Here is a 14,704-nt window from a genome sequence, read left to right on the forward strand (position 1 = left end):
CCTGCTTCCACACTCATCCACAAACAACATCATTTATTTCGACACTTACTCACTGCACGATCACGCACAGTCATGCGCTCAACGGCAGCACATTTACATCAGTCAGACAGCGCACACAGACCTACAGGATACACACACTTAAGCCAAGCATACTCATATTAGTAAATATGCAAACACATAGTCAGACTCAGGGAGCATCTCGCCACACATTTTTTCTCTCTCTCCCTCTCCTTATTTATGAACAAGTGATGTATTCTCTCCACCTGTCTAAGCGACACACACAGAGTACACCCCTAGTTATGTACAGACATCTATGGGTGCACTAAGATTCGTTACATGGAATGTAAATGGAGCTGGCTCCAGAGAAAAGAGGTTAAAAATATTTAACCAACTCAAAAAACTACAGGCAGATGTTGTCCTTTTACAAGAGACCCACAGACCTCTTAGAGGTTCGAATGAACTTAAAACACCCGAGTTTCCTAATGTGTTCTCAGCTTGTTATAATTCTAGACAAAGGGGAGTAGCAATTTTAATCCATAAAAAAATTAATTTCACAGTACTCGATACAGTTATAGATCCAGAGGGCAGATTCTTAATCATTAAACTATCTATACTTGATAAGAAGCTATGTATTGTAAGTGTATATGGTCCAAATGTTGATGATCCCTCATTCTTTCACGGTTTTTTCAGTGCACTCTCTGAACACTTAGATGGCACACTTGTGCTTGGAGGCGACCTCAACCTTGGACTGAATGAAGAAATGGATAGGCTCAATACAGCAGGAACTCAGCGTAATTGGCAGTCCACAAATATAATCAAACAGTATATGAGCGACTTTGGTCTTTGCGATGCATGGCGCTCCCTTCACCCCACCAGTAAGGAATATACTTTTTTTTCACATGTTTATCACTCCTACTCTCGTCTAGATTATTTTTTGGTCAGCAGCTCACTGCTGAGTGACGTTTCAGACACTGAGATTCACCCTATAGCTGTCAGCGATCATGCTCCTGTATCTTTAACACTAATGCACAAGAATAATACTATGCCAAGTAAAAACTGGAGATTTAATACATCACTGCTTAAAGATGAAGACTTTATTAAATATTTTAAAAAAGAGTGGACTTCATATTTAGACTTTAATGACACTCCCGGAACATCAGCTTCTGTTTTATGGGAAGCAGGGAAAGCTGTGATGAGAGGTAAAATAATTTCTTTCTCATCACATAAAAAGAAAAAAGAAAACAAAAATATTCAGGAATTAGAAAAAAACATCAAATCACTAGAAGAAGCCTACGCGTCCCACCAAGATCAGGAAACATTGAACAAAATACGCAAAACAAAACTAGAATTAAATGAGATAATTGATAGAAAAACAAAATTCTTAGTACAAAGACTACGCTTACAAAATTATGAACATAGTAATAAATCCGGTCAATTTCTAGCAAACCAGCTAAAAATAAATAAAGAAAAAACAACTATATGTGCTGTTCAAGATTCATCTGGGAACACAATATATGAACCGAAACAAATAAACAACATTTTCAGGGATTTCTATAAAACGTTGTATTCACCACAAATAAACCCATCTAAAAAGGAAATTGATCAATTTTTAGACAACATAACTCTCCCAAAATTATTAGACTCTCAAGCAATGGCACTGGATTCGCCACTGACATCAGGTGAACTCCAGGAAGCCCTGATAAGTATGTCCAATAATAAGGCTCCAGGTCCAGACGGCTTTCCTGCAGAATTCTACAAAGAATTCTGGACGATTCTAGCACCAGTTTTTTACAGAACGTTGTTAGAAATCAAAGAAAAGGGCAGACTTCCATCAAATATGAATTCTGCAAACATTAATCTCCTGCTAAAACCAGGCAAAGACCCTGTATATCCCTCAAGCTATCGTCCAATATCTCTTATTAATGTAGACCTTAAAATAATCTGCAAAGCTCTCTCGAAGAGACTAGAGAAAATAACCCCCCTCTTAATTCATCCTGACCAAACTGGTTTCATAAAAGGTAGGCACTCATCAACAGATACACGTAGATTACTTAATTTGATAGACTACTCATACTTGAAACTACAATATTTTCCTTAGATGCAGAAAAAGCGTTTGACAGAGTTAACTGGAAATTTCTATTTGCAACTTTACACAAATTTGGTTTTGGATCTTCTTTCATCAACTGGTTAAAAATATTATATAATTCCCCAACAGCTTGTGTCAGAACAAATGACCAGACATCCTCCAGCTTATGTCTCCTGAGGGGCACCAGGCAGGGATGCCCACTCTCCCCTTCACTGTTTGCAATTTTTATCGAACCACTAGCAGCAGCAATTAGACAGAATTCAGCAATTAAGGGCATAAAATGCAAGAACGTGGAACATAAAATCAGCCTTTATGCTGATGATGTGTTACTCTTTCTCCAAAATTCACAAACCAATATCTCTGGGGTGATTGAATTGATAAACTCTTTTGCAAGAATATCAGATTACTCAATTAACTGGTCAAAATCTACAGTCCTTCCTATTAATTGCTGCTTCCATAATTCCTCTTCTACTCCACTGCAATCGGGAAATATAAAATATTTAGGTATTAATATTTCTCCCAAGCTTGCAGATCTAACTAAATTAAACCATACACCACTTTTAAAGAAAGTAGAAGGTGATCTGGCTAGATGGAAATGTCTACCCATATCACTCATGGGAAGGGTTGCTGCTATAAAAATGATGGTATTACCAAAAATAAATTATTTATTCTCAATGATCCCAACTAAACCGCCGCAAGATTGGTTCAGATCTCTAGATTCATATATGTCCAAATTCCTTTGGAAAAATAAGCCCCCACGTATAAGCTTAAAAACACTACAAAAGACCAAGGATAAAGGAGGATTAGAACTACCTAACTTTCAGCACTACTTCTTAGCCAACAGGCTTCAGTTTATCTCAGGATGGCTAAAACATACCCTTTTAGATGAACCTTGGCTAGATGTAGAACAAGCACTTTGCAATAATCTAGAGATTTCAGATCTACCATTTATCAGCTCAAACATCCAACGACATGAATGCTTCAAAAGCATCAACATCAGCTCTTCTCTGACAGCATGGTGGGAGTTTCTGAAGTTGACAGAGTCTTCATTAATCCCATGCAAACGTACACCTATCTGGAACAACCCTGACATATTACAAAACAATAATATGATAAACTTTTCAGATTGGAATGGTAAAGGAATCAAATATGTAGAACATATACTAGAAGGAACAGAATTTATTTCATTTGACAGACTAGTTACACAATATGGGATCAACAAGAAAAGATTTTTAGAATATCAACAAATTAAATCCATAATAAAAAAGAAATTTAAACCGGGTCAAGTTGAACTACAAACACCACCAAGTGTGGTTCAATATTTTACTCTTAAAACCCCCAAATTACTATCCAAAATATACAGAATGCTTTCTAAAACAGATGAATCAATATCACTTCCTATTGCAAAATGGGAAGCGGATTTATCAGTTAACTTAGACCAAAACTTCTGGTCTCAGATTTGCTTAAAAACCTTTCATCTAATCAGAAATCCCAGTCTTCAATTAATTCAATACAAAATACTACATAGAGTGCACTATACAGGTCATCGGATGTTCAAGATGGGCTTTGCATCTACCAACAACTGCTCACACTGCCAAACCAATTCACCGGACAATTATATCCATGCTCTTTGGTTCTGTCCACCAGTTCAGAAGTTTTGGCGCGAGATATGTGAAGACTTATCAAAGTGTCTGAAATGTAACATTCCAACTTCCCCCTTAGTGTTGTTGTTGGGCAGCTTAGATAATGTCACTTCAGAAAAGAATATAGCCCATATGGTTTTCACTGCCCTATGCATAGCCAAGAAAACAGTCCTCATGAACTGGAAAAATAAAAACAATCTTAATTCTAACCAATATAGAAATTATCTATTAGATTACATTAGTCTTGATACAGCCTCTGCCACCACATCAGATCAATCGCTCTGGGCTCCTCTGATCAGCTCCATCACCTAGTGGGGGTGGGGGGTCATATTTTGGTCTCGCCTTCACTGTTGTGATTGGTGTGGGGGTAGGGTCAGGCTTAGGGCGTCGGGGGGTTCCCCGGGAGCATCTTCCTTGGGGGGCTCAACCCGGGGTAGCGGTCATGGCCAATTAGGGGCTCTGTTGGCTCTTAGGTGACGGTTTCCTCGTGGCTACTTGCAGCAGGGCTAGGGGAGGGTCTGTGCTGACGGACGGGGGTTACTGACCTGGTAGCCTGGCTGCCCCTGGGTGGGTCCGGGACGGGCGTGAGGTTCTGGGGGCGCTCCAGCTCTGGCCTGGGGCCCTGGCCGGGCCTCGGGGGCCTGGGTCCTGGTTGGTGTGTTGCCGGGGTTGTGGGCCGGTGGGTATATGGGGGCCCACCACTGGCGCAGGGTGCCGCCGGTGCGCCGAGCCACCTGGGGGGGCTCTTCAACTGGTGGGGGGGGGGTTGTCACATCTTGCAGGAGCTTTCCTCTCTCAGGAACTCTCTCTGCAAGAGGGGGAGATACAGGAGAGGTGGAGGAAGATCTCAGCCTGGGCGTCTATTGTCTTATGTAGTCTGGAAGATGAGTGGATGATGGGGTGGGTGCAGTTTTCTCTGTGGTGGGGTTGGGTGGACTGCCCCGGGCTCTGTGGGGCCGGGCGGCGCCGCTGCACTGGGCCCCGGTTCGGATGGGCCTGGGCCCCCCTTTCCTGGCGGGTCGCGGAGTATGGGGGTGCCTACTGGGGTCAGCGGGGGAGCTGGCCCCAGGGAGGGGTCACTTGCCCCTCCCTTCCTTCCCTCCCCATCTCCAGCTGCCTCCCTCTTCCCGCTCCACCACAACCACCCACACATGCAGGGCCTTGGAGTAGGGGTGTGTCACCAGGGTGCAGAGGAGGTAACCCCCCCCCCCCTGTCCCCTTCTGGCTGCCTCTGCCTCAATTTTATCCCGCAACTTAGACATTCACATTACTCACACTCTCATTACACATACATATAGGATCTTGGGGGTGGGCATGCTACACGGAATCCCAATTACCATCAGGGTGTACACCTCACCCCTGGCGTCGTTGCCCACCTCTCAATTTTAAATACACGTAGACATTGAGGGCTAGCAGGAGGGACTATGCGCTTACCTGCTGCTCTCTGGCAGGTAGCTCCATGCCCTCCTGGGTTTTAAATGCACCTTAGAACACACATACATCAACACTACAATGAGTGGGTGGAGGGAGGTTAGGAGTCTTCTCTCACCCTCGTTCTCTGCGGTCTGCTGGAGCAGGGGGGCTAGGAGGAGGAGTTGGCCGTCCGACTGGGGTCCGGAATGTGGGGCCTCCCTGCTGCTGCGGAGTCGGGGCGGTCTGCTTCTCCCCACCGCAGGGAAAAGGGTAACACAACCTGGGTCTGGGTGCAGTTCCCCCCTCCAGGGGCAAGGGTACCTAGACCCGGTTCGTAGAGTACGCTTGGGGAGTGTGATTGTGTGTACAGCGTCTCTTTATGTCTGTCTCCACGTTGGTTGAGTGTGGAGTAAGTGCATATGAGAGCATGAGGGTGGGAATGGATGTTTGTATCTGTGTGTGCCTGTATGTCTGTGTCCATATGTCAGGTTGGGTATCAGACGCCACCTCTCTGAGGACAGCTCAGGCCCTCCAAGGTTTGGAGGCCTATCTACCCCCACCACTTCCCCTGCCGGAGGCGGACTCCCTCAGACATCGGTGCGTTGGTGGTTCTTTGTGTCCGGGGGTGGGCGTCCGGGTACACACCGGCTCACTCCTTGGCGGCTGCTTATCGGGGCCTGGAGCCTGGGGCTCGCTTGGGCCACTTCGGAGGTGGGGTGCCCCCGGCCTCTCGGCCTGGGGCTCGGTCACTCAGGCACAGCTGGCTGCCGGCGGAGCTCACGGGCACGTCACTGCAACCCCCCCTGGCTTCTGCTCCGTGGCTGCTGGGTGACCCCTCATCTGGGACTCTCCTCAGCTCTTTCTGGGACAATGGCACGGCTGCCCCTCTGTTGGTCTTCCTTGGTCTCTTGTGTTCTGGGGGCCTCTGGATGTCTGGAGTTTTGATCTCCTCCATACCTGCTTCATGCCCTGGAGGACGGGGCAGTGGCCCCCCACACCCTCTAGCAGATCATTACATGAGGGAACCTTTTAAGAAAACAAGCGCGTCCATGCTCACAGGTGTACACACGGGTGATCACACACACAAACTACACCCTTTTTGGCTCCTACCTCAATGCACACTGTGCTGTCGATCTTACGTGCTGCACAATAATGTTTAATATTTAGTATTTACTGTCATATTCCCATATATCATTGTGATGTTGTTTATTGTATTACTCTCGTTTTCTTCTGCTTGTTTTCTTTTTTCTTTCTCAACAGGTGATCCAGGTGATCGATATATGTATTTTTTTTTTCTGCTTATTCTGTTGGTGTTTGTTTTTTGCCCTTCTCCCCCGTCCCTCTTCTCAACTGTTTTTCTTTCCCTCTTTCTTTCTCCCTTTTCTTTCCCCCAGTCAAGTCTGTCCCGTATTCAGCAAGTGAAAATAAAATAAAGAATAAAAGGTGAATCAAATGGACCATTACGGCAAAGCTGGGATGGTCAATTTGGTAAAGAAAATCCGTTGGGCATCTTTCTTCGCCTTTAGACAATAATTCTGATGGCAAAAGAGCCAAACCAAAAAAAAAAAAAAAAAAAAACCCATAAGGGCAGTACCGTCAATTCCTTCTATACATTTGTCCACTTGTTTTTTTAAATAGTTTAGAGAATAATAATCATCTCAATATAAGGACTAATTATCCATCCATCCCCTTCTGCTTATCCTTATCAGTGTTGTGGGAGGGCATATAAAACACTGGGACATTACCACATGGTAGTTAACACATAATGCACCAGCACCAGCATAAATGCCAGCAATGACGTTGGCTGCTTATGTACATTAAGTCGTAGGCTCTGAAAAGATTCCCTGCAGAAGTCTAAACACAGCGTCAGGCTGCTGGTGGTGTGGGGGATATTTTTTTAGCACATGTTGGGCTCCTTAGCACCAACTGAGCATTTAAATATCAAAGCCTACCTGAGTACTGATGCTGACCATGCCCACTGTACTAAGCCTCCAGAGTCAGCAGATCTCAATCCAAAAGAGCACCTATGGGATGTGACAGAAGGAGAGGTTGGATCGTGGATGTGCAGCCGACAACTCTGCAGCCACTGTGTGATGCTGTCACATCAACACAGCTAAAATCTCTGAGGAATGTTTTGAGCACATTGCTGTAATCTGTGCCATGAAGAATTAGGACAGTTTTCTCAGAGCCTGGTTCTGCCCGAGGCTTCTTCCTGTCAAAAGGAAGTTTTTCCTTCCCACTGTCACCAATTGCTTGCTCATAGGCCAATTGATTGTTTGGGCTTTCTCTGTATTATTGTAGGATATTTACCATAATAATATAAAGTGCCTTGAGGTGACTAATGTAGTGATTTGGCACTATATAAATCTAAAGGCAAAAAGCGATCCAACCCGGTACCCAATAAAGTGGCTGGTGAATGTATACCTGAGCAGTTTCTTTCTATTCAGGAAGTTCTGACTTGTTACACAAAACTGCTCTACACCCATGTCAGCAGCTCTGTGAGGCAAATACTACATATAATACATACAAATACAAATAAACCAATATTTAAGAGGTGTAATATTAAGCATCCTTAACTAACAGACAGATTATATCAGTGGTGATTAAAGTCAGGATAGTTTTTCATCACAAATCAGGCAGCCTTTTGTTGATTTTTTATTTATTTATTTTTTAGAGATGGGAGCTCTGTGTGCATTTAAACATTGTTTATGATATACTTCCCCTTCTCCTCCATGGGTCATATTCTGTTTGCTTGTTTGTATTACTGAAAAAATAATATTGGTGATAGGGTGCTGATATTCATAAAAAGAAAAAGTAGCTGTGATCAAATCAAAATTCACAGTCATTATTTTAAAAATACGCTGCTCCCATATGATCAGCTCGATCCACTGGGACTAACATGTGCAGACCCTTTACAGCAGACAGACTTCCATAATGAATAAAGCGAGAGATTGACAGCTCCGAGCTCGCACAAGACCCCATTTTAAGTGGTTGCCATGCCAGCTTCACAGCAGTCAGTGACTCCATGTTACACCACAAGCTCTTAGAGCGGCTCTATGAATAATTCACCACCTTTAAGAGCGAAGGAGAGTCCTTGCTAGCAGCATTTTGGGGAATTTATTTCAAACATTCAAAAAGCTGTCACTTTGACAACAGCCGCGACTAACAGATTCCCACCGACGTTTGAAGACGACGGCGGTCCCCGGCGAGGCTGTTTTTATAAAGAGAGCAGAAAGCAGGTCAAACCTCCCACAATCCTCTCTGCTGCATCTTGTCCTCATTTGCGATTCAAATTGAGTGTCGTTAACGATGATACAACTAATCACTTATGAACGGAAAGATCACAGAGGCAACGCACAGGAGCCGTCGTTTTGGGGATCAACTACCCCACGTAGGCAAGGAAAAGAAGCATTTCAGTCACATCAATCAGAGAGCGCTCGCATGTTTGAATAAAGTGTTTCAGTTCAAGTGAATCTTCAATCAGTGCACTTGCCTACATGATTCATTTACATCTACAGCAGCAGCAGCAGCAGCTCTGAGGAGTAAGTGGGTGATAACCTGTTGCATCAGTGGAACATACTTGTTGCTTTTTAGGTGGAAAAGCAATCAGTGTAGCCTATTTTATTCATTTCTGTCTGTTATTAAGGGCAAAAGAGCAGGGATAATTAAATGGAGGATCTACAAATAAGCAGACACACATGAAAAAGACTTTTTAATGTAATATACTCTGATTTATAACCTTTCTGCTTCATTATTGATTCTTAAAAGGTGCAGCAATGCAGCTATTTTTCATGCTAACAGGGATTATTCAGTTTAATGTATTGCATTCTAATATATTTAGATTTAACAGCTATTCACTGACATATTTTAAAGCAATAAAGCCAAAATTTTCAGTAGTTACAGAAACTCAAGTGTGAATATTTGCTGGTTTTCTTTAAACTGAATAGCTTTAGGTTTTTGACACTGGGGTGTAACCAATAATCCTTTTGTTGAACCTCTTAAATAATGCATTTTTTCCTTTTCTGCCTTTTAAATTTTTCCCCCCCTCATTCTCATTAGATCCATTGTGGGGTAAAAGAGAAGCCATGCATAAGGCAGGACTTCATTTTACGTATCAGAAAGAAAACAAAGAAAATAAATAAATAGATAACCAACAGATCCAAAAGCACCCAAATGCAGATACAATTCATTCACAAAACTCTGCAATATTCACAACATACTCAGCACCAAGAAATCTGCCCGTAACTGCTGGATTCTGACCTCTAGCTTTAGTTATCCCACTGTAAAGGGCGTTTTTTAGCCTGCTTTACTTGTTTTCGACAAGCTTGCTACCGCTAAATGTTACATCAAGATAACCTAATCTTCCACTACTCGTATAACTGAATTTTCTCACAAGGCAAATAAATTTAAATGCCTTAACAATATTTTGCTAGCGAGTAATCAAACATATAAACACCACTGCAAAAGAAGGCGCCCCGTCTCCGTTGCCCTCCGGTGACAAACCACCACAATCCAGGTATTTTGTCACTGCCAGACTTCTGTGCAAGTGATGATAAATTATGCAAATTAACTGGCATTGCCTCCCTGGTGTAAAAACACATCTAAAGTAGGTTACAAACCGTCTGCACTGAAATATTTCTGCAGCAGTAGCTGCGCGGGTCAGACTCAAGAGTAAACATGGATTTAGTGTGCAGGCTATCGGGCCTGAGTGTTTGTGTAAGTGCTTGCGTGATAAATAAGAAATGCAGGGAGTTCAACATGGGAGCAATCTGACTGCTGACATTTTCCACTTCTAATATAGAAACGCCAACAAGTAATAAAGAGGACACGAGGAAAACCTGTTCTTAAAAGGCGACTGCATAATAAGACTGATGCAAAGATGTTTCTTTTATGGATTATATGTTTAACAAAATCATTAAATCACCACATGGAAGCTGAAGTACACATTGATTTTGCACACTCACACTTTAGAGCAGCTTCTGCTATAAAATGAACATCTACCACAAAGCTGAGACGTATCATTTACCGTTATTTATTTAGTAGCTTCCTAGAATGGTAATTTTTGTTGTCGATTTTCAGCCCAACTACAGTTATTTAACATAGTGTTTAGTGTGTTAGAGTGCATGAAGCACCAGATCAAATCATCTGCGTGGTATGCGCAGACTTTTATGTTTTTATCACACGCCGTTACCAGTCAGCACTGCTGGAGCCGCTCTGCGTGTTTCCTCGTGTTTGATATGAACTGTGATTTCTTTCACATTTGTACTCGCGCTGGAGGAGACACAAAATATGTGAAACGCAGAACAAAAATAAGCACACACGGACACACATAAACAGCGACGGCATGAGTCGTTAGTACCGAGCGACCAGTGGACCATTTTTCCCCTGACAGGAGGCTACGGGCCAAAAGCATTAACCAATTCCAAAGCTGTCCTTCATGACCGGACCACCGTGGACTGTAATTGGTCCATTTCCTTCACAAGGCCCTCAAAGTGAGCGCACACACGGGCGCGATCAATAAACAATTTGCTAAGACAGAGGGCCTGCCTGTTACCTCGCAAGAAGGAAAGCAGGAGAGTCACATAAATTTACATGAAGCGAGGCCAGCCGCCTCCTTCTGCCCGTCATGACCGGAGATTTCAGACAGATTCCAGTTCACATGAAGCGCTGTGTGGTAAAACAGATGGATCTGGCTGCAAAAAGGAGTTTCATATTCAGACTCACACACGCTGAGACAATTTCACACCACAAAAATTATGGAAGCAACCCTCCCCCCTCCATCTGGTGAAAGCATGGCGTGCGTGCATGTGTGTGTATGTGTGTGTGAACTAACAGCTAGAGCTGAGCTTTGCACCTTTTTTATCCAAGATAATTAAAGACAGAGTGAAAGAAAGAAAAAGAGCGAGCTTCTGGAGTCTGTACTCCTCTGATGTTTGCTCATATACTCCCTCTCTCTCCTCCCTGTATGTGACGCTGCCTGCCCACCCACTCTTAAAGAGAGAGAGAGAGAGACAGAAAGAGTAGAAGAGAGAGAGAGATACAGCGAGAGGAGGGACACGGAGCAGAACAGAGAGCGAGTCTGTTTTCAGCTCCCAGTTCACTGTCGCTCCTCTGCCAGGCAGCACTCACCCATCCACCATCACACGCTCTCAGACACATTTGCTCTCACTATACCGACAGCTGACAACACCTTCTCATTTCCTCTGCTGCCGCACCGACCCACAAAGTCAGATCCAAAGGAGAGGGGGGAAGAGAAAAAAAAAAACTGACTCGATTGGTACAGAGCACACACAGACACACGAGCACAGCTGAGCAGACACACCAGCTCCGAGGCTGGGTCAAGGCTGGAGAGGGCGTCTGGAGAATGGAATGGGACCTCAGCAGGATGGAAAGTGAACTGAGGCACATCAACCCGGACCTGCTGCAGCCCAGCAAGAGCTTCAAGAAGCCCTCCTCGGGCACCATCACCCTCAACGTAGGGGGGTTCCTGTACACGGCCCACCGGACCACCCTTGCCAAGCAACAGGGCTCGTTTCTCGAGGAGGTGGCCAACGGTAAGAAGGCGGTCCAGCACACCGATTCCATGGGCAACCCCTTCATCGACAGAGATGGTCCGGTTTTTCGCCATGTGCTCAACTACCTCCGAACAGGAGAGCTCCAGCTGCCCGATGACTTCCGGGAGGCGGGGCTCCTGCGACGAGAGGCCGATTTTTACCGCCTGACTGAACTGGTGGAGGCTGTGGTCGAGTGGGAAACTCAGCGGGCGGCACAGCGGGAACCCGCCTTCCTGGAAGTGACGGATAGCCACGAGAGGTCGCAGGGCCTCAAGGTGTACTGCAGTGACCCCGCCTTCATCGATAAGGTCAAAGGGCGGCTGGTGCAGATCTCCAAGAGCCGCCTGGATGGCTTTCCGGAAGAATTTGTGGTGTCATCCAACGTGATACAGTTCCGACACTTCATCAAGTCGGAGCCTGGCTCGCGGCTCGTTCTGAAGGAGGACAGCACATTCCTGTGCACACTTGACTGTCTGAAACTAGAGACAGTGATGCTAGCATTGAGATCGGGCTTCAAGCTTGTCACCTGCCTTGACAGCAGCAAAGGCTCCGTGGTGGTGGCCGAGGCCCTGCATTTTGTCAAGTAGGATGAAGATGATGAAGGGGGCGGGGAGGGGGAAGATAGAGGGAGAAGGGAAAGAGCCCGTTTCTATATCCACCCTGTGAGGTATTGGTTTGAAAGTGTTGTAAGATGTGCCGAGCTGTAATGTGTCATTGATAGAAGAACTGGTGGGTAGGTCTGTCGTACAGGGCAGGTTTTAAATGTTTACTGCACAATAGTGGCTTACACACACACGGGATATGTTTTTGGGTGATTGTTCTGAGCAGAATGGTATTTTAGCATCACCGTTTGCACTGCTTTGTATTTATAGAACTCAAAATGACCCATATCATCTTGACATTTATAGCATCTTTAACTGCATCTGGTTAGGTATCATGCAAAAGTTTAAGTGACACGAAAGTCGACGGCGAGTCCTTTCACACAGAAGACGAGCGCGTCGAATTAAGGTTTTAAAAACTGCTTGTGCTGCGTGATGTGCACTGCTGTGCCATTCAGCTTTTACTACAGCCTCTCTGTGTGTGCGCACGTGTGTGTATGTGTGCTGGCGTGCGTGTGTGTCCACTGCTAAACCCACCCCTGTGTGCTGTGTTTAGTTGGTTTAATAGCTTGTGCTCAGTTTATTAGCCTCTCCGGAGCCTGAAGGGACAGCCACAGCTCATTCGGATCGATTCGGATGGACAAAGTGAACTTCACAACCAAATGTTTGAGTTTTGAGTGCAAAGAACTGTGATTATTGTAAGGGCTTTGAATCTAGCATGATGCATGTGCACTAAATAAACTGTGTGTTTGTTAGTGCTGTGAGCCTCTGTGAAGCCAGTGACACAAATAATAAAATGCCTATTACTTTTCAATGTGAGTATTTTACAAATAAAAGTGAGACTAAAACTCTTGGGTCAGAGTGTTTTGACGTTTAATGTTGCTGCTTTTGTGTGACAAACCTCACAAAAACTGCTTCCGTTAATGAGGAAACTTATTTTATACTATCAGGCAGCAAGTCTTAGTATTAGATTATTTTTCTTTCATACAACAGCTTAAAAGCTACACTTATAACCATTTAGTCCTGACCCTGCTGAACTTACAGTCTGTACAGAGTGAGACTGTTACCCACTGAGTCAGACAGGAGCATTATTAATGTTACGTATCCAAATGGGAGCTATACACAGACTTGGCTCTTGCTTACAGCCAGTACTTTTCCATGCTATAAATGATGCACTTCTGCAGTTCTCCAAACATGTGAAACACTGTTTTCCACATCTGGAAAATTAAAAGGAGAAAGGAGTCATTTTCCATGGTTTTACATGCCGGCCAGTGGAAACCTGTAGAAATTAACAAGCTTGTTCAGAATATTTCCTGTGATGCTGTTTCACGATGTATTGTTCAGATCACAAAGCGCTACAAAGTAGCTAAACATCATTAACTGCAAAAAAAAAAAAAAAAAAAAAAAACCCAAGACATGGAAGCAAAAATGTAAGATAGAGGCACAGCAGTCAAAGATCTCAGAAATATAATGTACAGGAAATTCCTAAAGGAGCTTCCAGGGGGGTGAAAAGGTGCCATAAAATTTGTTTTTGAAAAAGTGTGGAAACTGTTAAAGCAGTTATTAATGCAGTTTCACATCACTGAAATTGTAATTAACAAAACGATAATAAATTGTCAGAAAAGTAAAGGTGCAAGACTTGCTTCTAGAAGGACTTTGATTCAATCTGAAAGAAAACTCTATAGTTTCATTTGCCTTCTTGCAATATGCCACATAAAACTATCAGAAGGGCTACAGATACATTTTTTAGCGGTTAGTACAGAATTAGAATGCTCTGTATTTGTGGCGGCAAAACCATGCTTTCTTAAATATTTTTTAGAAAATATCTAAATGAACAAACCTCTCTCTCTTATACAGATACATTAAAAAAAATAAATAGAAAATAACAGCAATAACATTAACATATTTATAGTCAGCAAACAGTAGTAATAGTGCAACAGGTCCACTCTAAGGAGAGCACCTGACATCAATATAAAAGTCAGTACTTCTCATAACGCTGCAGAGTATGCAGATGTGCTGCTGCGTAAACAGAAAGATTTATACAAGTTAAATAAAGAGAAAGACTGACGTGGAGTTCTGGTACAAATCTCTGACTGCACGTCAACAGTGATAAAGTGAGGCTCACTGTGTGTCCCCACCAGTGTGTCTGCAAAAAGCGTCCTAATTCAGCCCACCGACATCTGCAAAGTGTAAAAAATTGCAGTGAAGTCTTTAACTAGTGTAATATTTCCGTAAAGTAATCTGCCAGCTGTACGACAGTTGATTGAATCATGAAGTTGCAAAATATTAAAATAGCTGAAAAAAACTATGTGTGATAGTTTTCTGCCTTTCCACTAATCTACATGTAAATACAGACCGTATGAATGTGGAGAAACTGGGATACAGTGATGAAAAAGCCAAAAAAAAAAA

The 14,704-nt window shown here is 43.6% G+C and overlaps 2 protein-coding genes across 2 annotated transcripts in view; one reads left to right on the forward strand and one right to left on the reverse strand.

Annotated features, from left to right (window-relative positions):
• The window catches only part of LOC146500887 (general transcription factor IIF subunit 2-like), a 77,549-nt gene that overhangs the window by 30,584 nt on the left and 32,261 nt on the right, over window positions 1–14,704 (reverse strand). The window lies entirely within an intron of this gene.
• On the forward strand, window positions 11,161–13,148 carry kctd4 (potassium channel tetramerization domain containing 4). The gene has a single exon (XM_085134795.1). The coding sequence runs from the start codon at window positions 11,507–11,509 to the stop codon at window positions 12,281–12,283; it is 777 nt and encodes a 258-aa protein (XP_084990921.1). The 5' UTR covers window positions 11,161–11,506; the 3' UTR covers window positions 12,284–13,148.

Source organism: Neolamprologus multifasciatus, chromosome 16, assembly GCF_963576455.1.
Source record: "Neolamprologus multifasciatus chromosome 16, fNeoMul1.2, whole genome shotgun sequence".
Classification (NCBI taxonomy): Eukaryota; Metazoa; Chordata; class Actinopteri; order Cichliformes; family Cichlidae; genus Neolamprologus; species Neolamprologus multifasciatus.

What these genes read in the sequence shown, in the direction of transcription:
- kctd4 (XM_085134795.1), top strand. Translation starts at nt 11,507, where the DNA reads ATGGAATGGGACCTCAGCAGGATGGAAAGTGAACTGAGGCACATCAAC.